General features: G+C 57.7%; 1 protein-coding gene across 6 annotated transcripts in view; it reads right to left on the bottom strand.

Annotated features, from left to right (window-relative positions):
• DIDO1 (death inducer-obliterator 1) overlaps positions 1 to 11,744 on the bottom strand; it is a 50,686-nt gene that overhangs the window by 5,413 nt on the left and 33,529 nt on the right. For all 6 annotated transcript variants that reach the window (XM_043553491.1, XM_043553487.1, XM_043553489.1 and 3 more), the window contains 8 exons: positions 11,555 to 11,714; positions 10,217 to 10,333; positions 9,989 to 10,093; positions 9,675 to 9,810; positions 8,892 to 9,420; positions 8,320 to 8,473; positions 7,523 to 7,612; positions 6,513 to 6,708 (listed from right to left, as the gene is read on the bottom strand). In XM_043553491.1, coding sequence (XP_043409426.1) covers positions 6,513 to 6,708; positions 7,523 to 7,612; positions 8,320 to 8,473; positions 8,892 to 9,420; positions 9,675 to 9,810; positions 9,989 to 10,093; positions 10,217 to 10,333; positions 11,555 to 11,714 — 1,487 coding nt within the window. The remainder of the gene's footprint in view (positions 1 to 6,512; positions 6,709 to 7,522; positions 7,613 to 8,319; positions 8,474 to 8,891; positions 9,421 to 9,674; positions 9,811 to 9,988; positions 10,094 to 10,216; positions 10,334 to 11,554; positions 11,715 to 11,744) is intronic.

The following is an 11,744-nucleotide window of genomic DNA, read 5'->3' as shown; positions in this document are numbered from 1 at the left end:
CTAAACCGTGCGTTTTATCAAGGGTGTTAATAGTTCGGTAACCACACTCACAATAAATCCAGAATACCAAAAGAGGGACGACAACAACAAAACCCCGCCACCCCAAGTCACAAAGCAGTAATTTTAGGGACAAATGACATACAAAGAACAAAAACGTATGTCACTAGCATATTTAAAATCAGATCGTATAAACTCAACTGATAACATCACCGTAGAATGTGGATGTCTACGCACGTGGTACGTATACGTTCTCGACTTACTAAAAATCAGTAGTTTCCCTATTCCTTTTGGTTTTAAAGATGATCACAAGTCACTTGAAATAGTTCTCTGTGGGTGCCATTATACGATTCTCAAACGTCTGTTAACCTCCCTAAATTCTGACAGAGATGGGTTGATAGGTTGAGCACTCGAGGGTTGGTGGATGGCCCGTCCAGCCCCTGAGGAGGAGTATCAGGGGCGCCAGAGAGCTGGGGAGCCCCAGCATCTGCGCAGACAGCATACTGAGACCCTCCTTCCCTCCCAGGTTGGGCCTCCTGCCTCATAGCTGATGTGCGAGAGCACAGATGTCCATTGAAGACATCCGCTCGTAACACACCAGGACCTCGCCATCACCTCAAGAGACATGGCTTCTAGAACGTCCTCTCCCTGTCCCCCCCCCCAGCCCCCCAACGAAAGCTGTGTATCCAGGAAAGGAAGAGCCAGGCAAAGGAGGGAACAGACTGGAAAATCAGGCAGCCCACACTGTGCCACATGGCAAACGTTTCTGCTCAGCAGACCTGAGGGTTAATCTATCAAGTTCATTTCCTAATTAACACGAGTTAAGGATAACTTACAAGGGCACTCCTCTCACCGTAGCAGTTTACTGGACATCTGACTGCTTACTCAGACCCAGCCTGGGGTTTGGTCAATTGCTAACATGGCTATCTGGCCCTTCTGGACCGCGGGTCGGCTGCCAGCGGCCCCAGAGCCTGCAGACCTGCTCTGCGAGCCTGACTCTCCCTGAAGAACCTGACACGAGAGCCACGATGAAGGAATGCGCTCAGCCACGTGGGTGGGTGGGTGGGTGCGAGCCAGGGCCGGGGAGCCTTGGTGAGGGGCAAGTCCCCGGGACCTGTACTCCACGCAGGGAAAGCCCAACTGGGGCTTGTGGCTCGGGGTCAGGCCCCAGAGGTCGGTAAGCTGTGCATGGCAGGGAAGTCATGGTGTTAAACCCGGGGAGGCTTGGGTCTCAGTCCTGGTGAAGCGTGCCTTCACAAGGGAAACTTACAACGGGTGAATATGCAGACTAGAGGGCGATCACTACACCCCTAACCTCGGCAGCCCTCTGCAGATTCCAGCCTCTGCTGTCCTATTCATCACGGGGGAAGACGGTTAAATCACTCAGCATTTACATTTGTTTTGAGAACAGCAAGCTCGCCAGGCACTGGCATCTAATTAAGTAGCTTTCAACTCTCGACCGGACTGCATCTGCACCTATCTGTAAACAGTCTAACGAGGATCGGTGTTAAGTTTTGAATTTCACCGAGACTTTATGCCTACGTCTGTTCTGAAGCAGTCGGATCTCATCACCCGACGCGTGTGTTCGTGTCACGGCTGCATTAGTATCTGAAGTGTAACTGGCACAGTATCTGAAGTGTAAACGGCAGTAACTGACGTTTGTGGAACAAACAGTAAAATTTGCTAATCTAGTGGCCTCGGAATCAACTTTTAGATCTTTACTGATGTGAGGGTGCGCCCCAGGTTCACCCAGGCTCCTGCTGCCACAAGTGGGGGTGGCAGGCAAGGCGACAGGGGGCAAGATCAAACGGGTGCCCCCATCTGGGAGGCAGTAGGGGGCCGGCTCTCCTCCAGAACGCCCGTCGCCCAGCCAGGGCCCTCTGCAGGCCTGCCCGCTGCCGAGTGCTCCTCGGGAGAGGAGAGGGTGCAGTGGTGGTGACCACACTGGCTGCAGCCCAGGGCACAGGGCTGCTTCTCCGGTTTTGCCAAATTCCTCCCTTCGTCCATCATTAGAAGCAGAGATGCCTACTTACCCCACCGCCCTTTGGAGGGTTGTTGTTAGGTTTGTAACTCGCAAAGCAGATGGAAACAGGCAACTAGGTGGGTGGGCGGGGGGGGGGGTGCCGTCCCACCTCCAGAGGGGTGTCGATCGGGCTCAGCAGGGGCGTCGGCACCCACGCCCTCTAAAGTGCCAGGGCAATGGGTCTCCGGGGTGTGGTGCACAGAAAACAAGCCTGGTTGGCTTTATGCGGGCATCCCTGAGTGCTCTTGGTGGGTCTCCAGCCTCAGCCTGTGGCTAGACTCAGACCACCTGTACAGAAACAGTGGACCAACCCAGGGACAGGGGCATCTGCAAGGTCGTGTGCCAGCAGGTTTCTGACATGAGACCAAAACCAGGGCTTGTATCCAGGTGTGTCAGCAGCAGGGATGCCGGGGAAGGTGAAGGTGTGGGAAGCACACCCCTGCCCCCCCCCCCCCCCCCCCCCCCCCCCCCCCCCCCCCCCCCCCCCCCCCCCCCCCCCCCCCCCCCCCCCCCCCCCCCCCCCCCCCCCCCCCCCCCCCCCCCCCCCCCCCGGACACATCATGGGACAAAACTTAGTTTTAATAAGCCATCTGAAAGCTGACTCCTTAACCCCGGAACTACGAAAGTAGTGCTTTTACTCCTAAATCTGGTACCCTACACTATTCATTTTTTTAAATGGAGACTCTCTTATGGTCTGAATCCATCAAGACAGAATTTTCACTCCTGCTAAGCAGAAACTACGTGGGAGTTAACAGGCCATGGTTCTTAAGTAGGACTGGTCCAGAAAGAGACTTGGCAAATACAGGGCAAGAGTATGTACCACCCCCAGCCCACTGCCACCACCACCACACACGCGCGTGCGCGCACACACACACACACACACACACACACGCCTCCGTCTAAGTCTGACTCCCTGAGACCCGTACGAAGCCACGGGGCTTAGCACACGTTTCAGGTGAAAGGAGAGTGCTGTCCGTCTTCGTCCAGGCGCTCAGAGCAGCACGGCCCCGCACACCCTCAGCCGGGCTGCGCTCCCACGGCCGGGTGGCGTCGGCGCGTCCTCCGTCACGGCGGACCTGCGACAAGAGCTACAAATGGTTCAAATTCAAACAAACAGTGACCAGTTTCTAGAAAATACTTTTATTGATTTCGAAGGAGAAAGAGCGATACATGGACTCAAGATCACGCTCGACTTCGAGGACAGTGTGAGCACAGCCACCGATTCACACCACACACACAGGAAAACCGAGGAATGCTTACCTGACAATCCTTCAACCCAGAGTTCCCAGCTAATTTAGAAAGCAGTGAACATGAATACAGAAGCCGGCACCACGGCTTTACTCCAGGCAGACAGCCCTCGCCACTCAGCACCCGGGCAGGCGGTGTCCCTGCCGTCCACGGTGCGCGCCTCTTAGAAGCCCAAGGTCACCCAACAGGCGTCCCAGGCGCGAACCCGTGCCCTGGTTTCACTCGGGAGTGACGGGGCGCCCTGGCCTGGGTCCGGTCCTGTCGGGGCCACAGGGCACACACAAGACGAATGTCCAGCGTGCCCGGTCTTCCTTCCGTGTACAAGGCCTTGAGACGTGGAGAGCATCTGAGACCCACGTCCCCAGGGGAGAAGAGCCCTGTCAGCTCAGCTCGAGGCCACTTACATTAACGTCCCAAGTGGGAGACAGTCTGCTGGCTGAGGGAGACTCGGGCTTCCCAGGTGTCTTCTGAGATCACACTGTCAGGTGGTTAGAATGACACCGTGTGACAGAACATGACAACCTGGCATTTCTGGGGGACGAGTCACACAAATACACACGGACGGAAACGTCCTCAGGAGCCGAGCGTGCTCTGGCTGTGCTCTGAAATGCCGCGTGGACACTCGGTGTGTCGGCTGAGGACGGACCGCGTGTGGACACGCTCTCCGTGGGTCCGGTCAGGAGCGTGGAGCTGCGGAAACACGCAGCACCGGCCAAGGGACAGGCTCACATAGAGTCCCTGGGTCAGGACGTGGTTTAAGCACCCTCTGGTGCGAACAGCCAGAGTCTGGGGAGAATCCCACGTCACCGAAACCTACTGGGCTCCCGAGTGCGGGAGGCGAGGGCACCTGTGATTTTCTACGGGAATAAAAGGACTTTCCACAAAGGGAGCTCCGGGAAGAGCGCTGGTCGCTCCTGTGGCACCCTCCCTACCTCCACCCTAAGCTCCTCTTCACACCCTTCCCCTGCTCACACAGCAGGCCCCTCACCCAGACTGGTGGCTCCCCCGAGCCGCGGCCCTGCGTCCCGCCGAGGCCTGCGCTTTGTGCCCTGCTCCCTAGCGGGAGCATTTACCGGGTGTGTGACCTCAGGCCAGGGACAGCCGTGGGCAGGGCCGCGGCGGGAGTCAAGGGCGCCCCCGCCAGGCTGGGGGCAGTGCTGGCCGGACGGCAGGCTGTTCCGCTGAGGGACATCACTGCCGCCCTCCGACCAGCCTGTGCCGCGGAGGCCACTTCTGTGACCCAGGAGAAACGTTCCCGCGCCCAGCCCTGCAGATGCGTGCACACGGGACACACACACCAGGACCCACACCCAGGCTTCCAAGCACACGCGCACACACACGCACACACCCACCACGAGGCCGGGACACACGAGCATCCGCACCCAGAGAGCGCCAAGTCATGTTACGAACACATGAGGCAGGTCAGGTAGATGACCCGGCCTGGGGCCAAGGCTGTTTCGCTGGGGAAGCGGATCACATACGCACAGATATCAATGGTAGGCAATGGCATCAGGAGAATAAAAAACATATGCTGAATGAGGTTAGGTTGAGAAGCCCTTAAAACACAGCTCTTTCCGGGGGCTCTTCGGGTGGTGCTGTAGTTTTGGGAGGGCGGGTGGGCGATCCCCAAGTGTGTCGGGGTGCTCAGCGGGTTGGGCGAGAGGCCCCACCCTGCCCGCCCCGCTTGTGCCCGTGCCGCCCCGGAATGTCCCGTGGGGCCCCGGCCTCTCCACCAGCTGGGTTGCACCAACTGCGACTCCAATGGAGGGTCTCCTTTCCCATCCGCTGCAAGGAACCTGTGCCCGCCTAGCCATGGAGCCCAGCTCCCCACACCCCTGCCCAGGCGGAGCCCCCACACAGGGCCCGTCCTGCTCATCCCACAGCAGAGTCTCAGGGAGGCTCATGCTCTGCGGACCCTGCAGCGGGGACAGCTTACTCTTGTTCAGAGGGAGGCTGGGCATCCCCCCCGCCCGCCCCCGCCCACCCAGCTCTGCGGACACCTGTGTCTGTGTCAGCCAGGATCCCTACGCTTCCGCCACATTCTCCACACGAGCTCCTACACTGGCGACTGACCGGAGATTCTCCACGGGGCCCGAGAGACCAGTTTCTTCGTCTTCGCCTCCAGGAGCACAGGACGGCGATCCAGGGAGCAGGCCAGCGCACTTCACACAGCCGCTCGCCGAGAACCTCCACCAAGGTTCTTGCCGCCACCCGTCGGGTGTCGTCTCTTCCCCCCACGGAGTGTGGGAGGGGACACTCTAAAGTACTTGGTTTTCATGAATTTGGCAGTGAGGTAACTCAATGCAGCGTGCCAGCAGACAAGTGGCCCCGCGGTCACAGACACCCACCGCTACCGCCTGGGGCCTGCTTCTGACACGTAGGGACCTGGGCCGTGCGTGTGGCGTGGGAGGCACACTCTGGCCGAAGCAGCCCCGCGGGGCCCCGCTACGGTTTAGGTGGGGCGGGTCCGGTGCGTGGCTGTGGCGGGAGCGCCTGCCAGGACCGGTGACGGGGCCAAGGGTACGGAGGTGCCAGGTCCGGGCGGCGCCAGCAATGGCCCGGCGCTCGGCCGCTGCCTCCGGAACAAAGCACCTCAAAAAGAGCCCACCGTGCGTCAGATATGGTGCCCTGCGGGCGTTCTCAATCCTTTGGGGACTTCATGGCCAAGGAGACACTTCAATGTGGGCGCCTTCTGCCAAGTGTGCGGCTAGTCACGTGCCCCTCCCAGAACAGGTGCCCCTTGGAATCGCCCTCAACCCCTTGACAAGTCTGAATCGTTGGGTGTTTTGCTTAAGACTAATTTGCAAGTAATCCTCCAAAAGCAGAACTTTGTAAGGAACGGACAGACAGAGCTGCTCTCCTGCGTCTCCTGGGAGGCAGGAGAGGAACCTGCCTGGCGCGTGCGCGGCTCTGAGCTGTCGGTAAAGCGCAAGCACCCACGAGCCCACGTCAACGGTTACCTTCCTCTGCGGCTCTTCTGCGCTTCCATGGACCCGAGGCCATGACAGGGGTTTTCCCCTCTGCGAGCCACTTGCTAAGACAGTTCATGCCAACGGTGAGGGTATTTCTGGTGCACCCCGCCATCCCCAGGACCCCAGAGGCCGAGTCCTATAGCTCAGCCCGGCTTCACCTGCATTCAGCGCTCTTGCTGCTACAAAGCCTGTGAGCAGCTCGGGAGGACGTGGTGTTGGCGGGAAAGGGACGTGTGGGATCAGGTGTCACCACTCAGAAAACTGGCGCTTACCTGGTCCCTCAAAGGGCAAGAGTTTGGATGGAATAGGGTCCTTGGCGCTCAGCGGGATCAGGTAGAGGTCCTTGACGTGCCTGCTGTTATTAGCTACGACACCGAAGCGGCCGCGGCTGCTAAAATAGGAGTAGAGAGAGATATAGGCCACCTCCTCCTCCTCGGTCGCGGGGTGGAAGCGGATGAGACACAGCTCCTGCGGCACAAACAGGACGAGAGCACGTTGGCCTGCGGTTACCGGAGAAGGCGTCCGCGCTCAGCCTGCACCTGCACCTCACCAGCAGTCTCACAGGAGAGGGACAAGAGCTCCCTGGGCTTGGTTCCCACGGCCCTGCCGGCCCGCACGTTGGGACAAGTGCTAGGGACGACACGGTGTCCAGTATCAGGCTGCTGGATTCCAACCCCGGTCTCGGGAGGAATCTCAAGATCACGCCTATTCGTAGCCCCACGTCCTCGAAACAGCCCCTCTCGTGGTGTTCTCGCACCGACACATCATCTGCTGTGAGGACAGTGGTCCCGATCACCCGGCCGTGTGATCTACACGAGAGCCAGGAAGGCTCAAGGAGCCCAGAAGGTCTGAGCCCCGTGCGGAGCCTGAGGAGAAAGGCAGCCCTTTCCCCTGCACGCAGCCCGGCAGCAGCCGCGTCTCAGGGGCTCACGGCACCGAGGCCCCCCCGGAGTCCAGGCCTCGAGCCCCAGCAGGGTCACCATAAAGCACCCGCTGGCTTCCTCGGTCACAGAAACAATGAGGAGACACGGCGCCTGTATTTCTAACACCGACCAGCACGCGTTATTAAAATCACTCGTAATAAAACTGCCATCACTGCATCACCCAAACACACTCTGCTATCCAGCTACAAACATAATCTTAAACGTTTACCTGGCAACGCTTCGTAACTTACAGGCCGACATTTCAAGTACTGACCCATCAAGATAAAAAGCGAAAGAGAAAGTTGCATTTGAACACACACCTTCCTCCACAGGTGCAGAGATTAGACTAAAGCAGGTACCTTAGACACAGAAGATTTGAGCTTGCCGACATAATCCCAGACCGTCCTGGGCGCGATCCTTCCGCCAATGTGAATCGTGTCTGGCAGGTCCTAGACAAAACATACTTGGCGTAAATGACCGGTAAACCCACGGCACCCGGAGACACTGATGCAGTAATTTCGAGGCATCCAACTACCTGAGACTCGGGAACAACCATTCCAAAGGAAACGGTCATAACAGTATTAGATGGTGCTTGGTTACCATCCAGGATTATGAGTCACCAAACATAAACGTGCTATGATGGCCTCCAGCCAAACAGGATTACGTTTTGCAAAACTCTTAGGTCATCTTTCGGGAACGTATGCGTACGGCCACGAGCTGAGATCCAGAACGACTTACTAGGCTACTTGCGGAGGTCGCACACCCTAGCGCTGTTCGCACTAAGTCTGTAAAAGCAGAGCCGTTGTGCGTGTTACTGCACACCAACACTCACGCGTGCCCGACCTCGCCTTCAGCTGGGAGCACACGCCCTGGGTAAACGCCCTCACTGCACAAAGGGGGGAAGACGATGGCGGCTTCGTCGTCGATGTCGGGATGCCCGACTGCTCATCTCAGTGCCTGCCACCGTCCAAACTGCTTAACCTGCTGACTCGTGACAGCGGGCTCTCCCGTGCCTCCCGTGCTTATGCGTCCGGACACGCTGCTGGAAGGCCGCCACCCTGGAGTCTACGTGGGGTCAGGGCGTCTACAGAAGACGCGTGCACGTACGCCTGTGCGCACACGCTCGCTCTCTCGCTCTCCCTCTCCCGGTTCTAACCTCACTGAGATAGTCACAGCACCCTGAGACGGGATACGCCTTAGTGACAAATTTTGCTACACTCTGCATGTTAATGAATCCTTTCCAAATGGTGCTGAGTCGAGACAAAAAGAGGGTCGTATCTCCTTCCGGAGGGGACCTTGACTCGGAGAGGCTGTAAGACAAAATCAGAGAAGAGAGATAAACCTTTCTTTCTGCACAAAACTTTTCCAAGTAGGGACATCTTCGGCAATTATTAACAGCAAGAGCAAACTCCCGCACGTTTTGGTAGTTTTTTTCAAATCAAGTACTTTTAACTGTGACGCATTCTGGTCAAGAAAAAATAAAACGAAGAGGCGACAAACCCGAATGACCACAAGATCACGTTTCGGGTTTTAAGAGCCGCAGGTTTAGAATGGCGAGCAGGCAGCCTACAAGCAGGCCTCCTACTGCCCGTGCAAAGCACCCAAGCATGGCCGTATTCCAGGCACAGCGGACTGAGCTGAGCACCGGGATCCCTCCCCTCTGCTCCTTCTGTTAACCCACAGGGAACGCAACTCATGGCTCGTCCAGACTCCACGTGTAGAGCGCACCTGACGCGCGGTGACGGTGGCACCGGCAGGAGGTATCTGGGCTCGGGGGACGAGGACGGCTTCGCCAGTATGGACTTGGGCACTGTCACCGAGGTCACGGCAGGCTTCAGGACCTCCTGTCGGGATTCCGCTGGGTGGGCGCCGTCAGGGCGGGCTGCTGCAGGGGCCGTGACTGTGCACGACCCGCCTGGCGCGGTCCTGGGGTCTCGGCCAGACACCGTGACCGTGGTGAGCACTGGGCCCCCGCAGGTGGCCGGGCAGGAGGGGCCTTCCAGGGCAGAAGGCTCTGGGTGGCCGTCTCCCGGCGGCACAGGGAAATACTTTCTTTCCAAGTGTGCGTGCGAAGCAGCACTGTCCAGGTCTGGCTCGGAGGCACTTTCGGGCAGAGCTTCTGGAACCGCGTCATCAGCCGAGCTGAGAACTGGCTCAGAAGGAGCGGTGTCATACTTGGATCTTGACTCTTCCTTCTTAGAAGTGGACAGCTTTTGCTTTTTTGGAGCCGGTTCGTCTTCCGATGATGGAACCTGACCTGAAGAACATGGGGAAGGCCTTCATGAGGAATCCCACACACTGGAGGGCACAGCTTGCCCACGAGTAGATGATTTCTTACGAAAAAGAAAAAGCCGTGAAGGTAGAGGCAGACACTACAACTTCAGAAAACCACCCCAGTCTTCTAACTTGTTCCACGTGGGTCGGGTACGACTGCCATTAGGAGGACAGCGACTTCAAACAACAGCCAGTGAAGTCTCAGCTCCGAGGTTTCACGCCCCAAGCCACGCTCACCTGTACAAATTTTACAGTTCAGGTCGAACAGATGCGCCCGGTGCTGACTCGTGGTGTCTTTCAACATACTGCTGAAGATGTCAAGGAGGGGCGCGGCGCTCTGCTCGGGGACGGCTCGCACCGACTCCTGCTGCTCCTGCGGGGCGACGAGCGGACGCCTGAGCCCTTCCTGCCCATCCCGCGGCACCGGCACGGGACAGCGCGTGTCACGAAGGGCCGCCGGCACCGTGCCGGGCGATTCAGACACCGAAGCCCCTGGGAACGGAGGGGCTTTTACCCGACCCTCGCAAACCCCGGGAGCCTCAAACGCTTACGTCTGAATCGGACACGGGTGGCGAGTCCTCCATGTTGGGCACAGCATCCCGTTTAACGGTGGTCTGTTTACTGTCACCGTGCTGCTTATTTCTGGACTCCATCGCCTGACACGAAAGGAACACAGAGCCTGAAGCCCTGCTCTGGAGGGCTCGCTCGTGCCTCGCCCAGCAGCCGCCCCCGGGGACCCAGGCCACCGGCGCTGAGACCCCTCACCGGCTGGCACTCACAGGCTTTGTCGGCCGCTCCCTCCACGTGGACAGCTCTTTGGACACGAGTTCTTCTGGCTTCATCCTCACGAGTTTTGCCAAAGAGATCTCCTCACGCAGAACACGATGGAAGAGGCCCTGTAAACAAACACCCTTCGTTCACTCGTTTAAAAACACTTTGGCGTCCGCTTCTGAGACACTAGGGAGAATACGAGAAAAACCCAGCAGCGCGAGAACTTTCGCCAGAGGCCCGGCGGCAACAGGACGAAGGACTGAGCGCAGCAGGGGACCTGACCTCACCCGGCTCCCCAGTGGCCCACAAAGGTAAATGCCACGCTGTCCCCGACGGGCAGTGCCAGGTAGTGGCCCCTGGGGCTATGCCGCACTGACTCTGCTAAAAAGACCTCACCGAAAACAAAACCAACTCGAGAAGGTACGGGGTGGCTCGGTCGGTCGAGTGTCTGTCCGACTCTTGATGTCGGTTCAAGTCGTGATCTCACGGTTCATGAGATCGAGCCCCGCAATGGGCTCCGCGCTCACGGCACCAAGCCCTACCGGGGATTCTCTCTCTCCCCGCCCCCCTGTCCCCTGTCCACTCATGCTCTCTCTCAAAGTAAATACATAAACTTTAAAAAGAAAGCCAAAAAAAAAAGGTACCAGATTAGGAGTAAAGGTGGGAATCACCACCCCCCCTACAGTGTTACTACAGTGTGATGGGAGGTGAGAGTATGGGAGTCTGTTCCTGAACATCTGGAGAGAAGGCCAGAAGACGGTGAGCCTCAGAGGGCAGGAGCTGGGGGAAACCACACCAGGCGAGTGGCCAATGCTTTCTGAGTGACTCCCGTTTCAACTTCACTGCGAGAGGTTGCCATCAGGACTCTGCCCCACTCCCTGAGTGAGAACAGCACCTGTCCGAGGGGGGAGCGCTGCAGGGCGTGCTTAGGACCCATTACTGCTCAAGGACACCCAGATCAGCAGGCTGACTCAACTGATGGAACAGTAACAAGGCAGAGAAAGTTGTCTGAAGCTCAAAGATGGAGACACCCGTATCTCTAAGATAAAGAATCTCAATATTACTCCAGAGCCAATGGAACAATAGAAACCACACAGCCACGTGTAGAGAACAATCTGGTAAACGAGGACGGACTTCAGAGAACCAGCAAGAACCCCTGACTCCGACCCCAGGTTAGGCAGGGGAGGGAAGGACAAACGGGAATTCTCTATACCAACAAGGCGTGTCCTTCCGACTTCGACAGAATGGACAGCTCTTCAGCGTGCTGTGTCTAGCTTTTCACTATGAAGTGTGGCTGAAAGAACCCGGAAAGCCAGAACGTTCCCACTCGGGTCATCTGCACACACCTGATTTTTGGGATCCTTGAGGTTGAACATGATGCTGCGGTATTTACTCTTGTAGCGATTGTCTGTAACCTGGAACAAGTTAAACAGCTCTTTCTCAATATGGAGGGCAATTTTTCCTACTTCGTTTTCCGTCATGATTAGGTCATCACTGTCGTTGACTCTAGGAACAGGAAGAGAAGAGCTGCGTAAA

Source organism: Prionailurus bengalensis, chromosome A3 (assembly GCF_016509475.1).
Source record: "Prionailurus bengalensis isolate Pbe53 chromosome A3, Fcat_Pben_1.1_paternal_pri, whole genome shotgun sequence".
Classification (NCBI taxonomy): Eukaryota; Metazoa; Chordata; class Mammalia; order Carnivora; family Felidae; genus Prionailurus; species Prionailurus bengalensis.
This window is presented reverse-complemented; position numbering and strand designations above follow the sequence as displayed.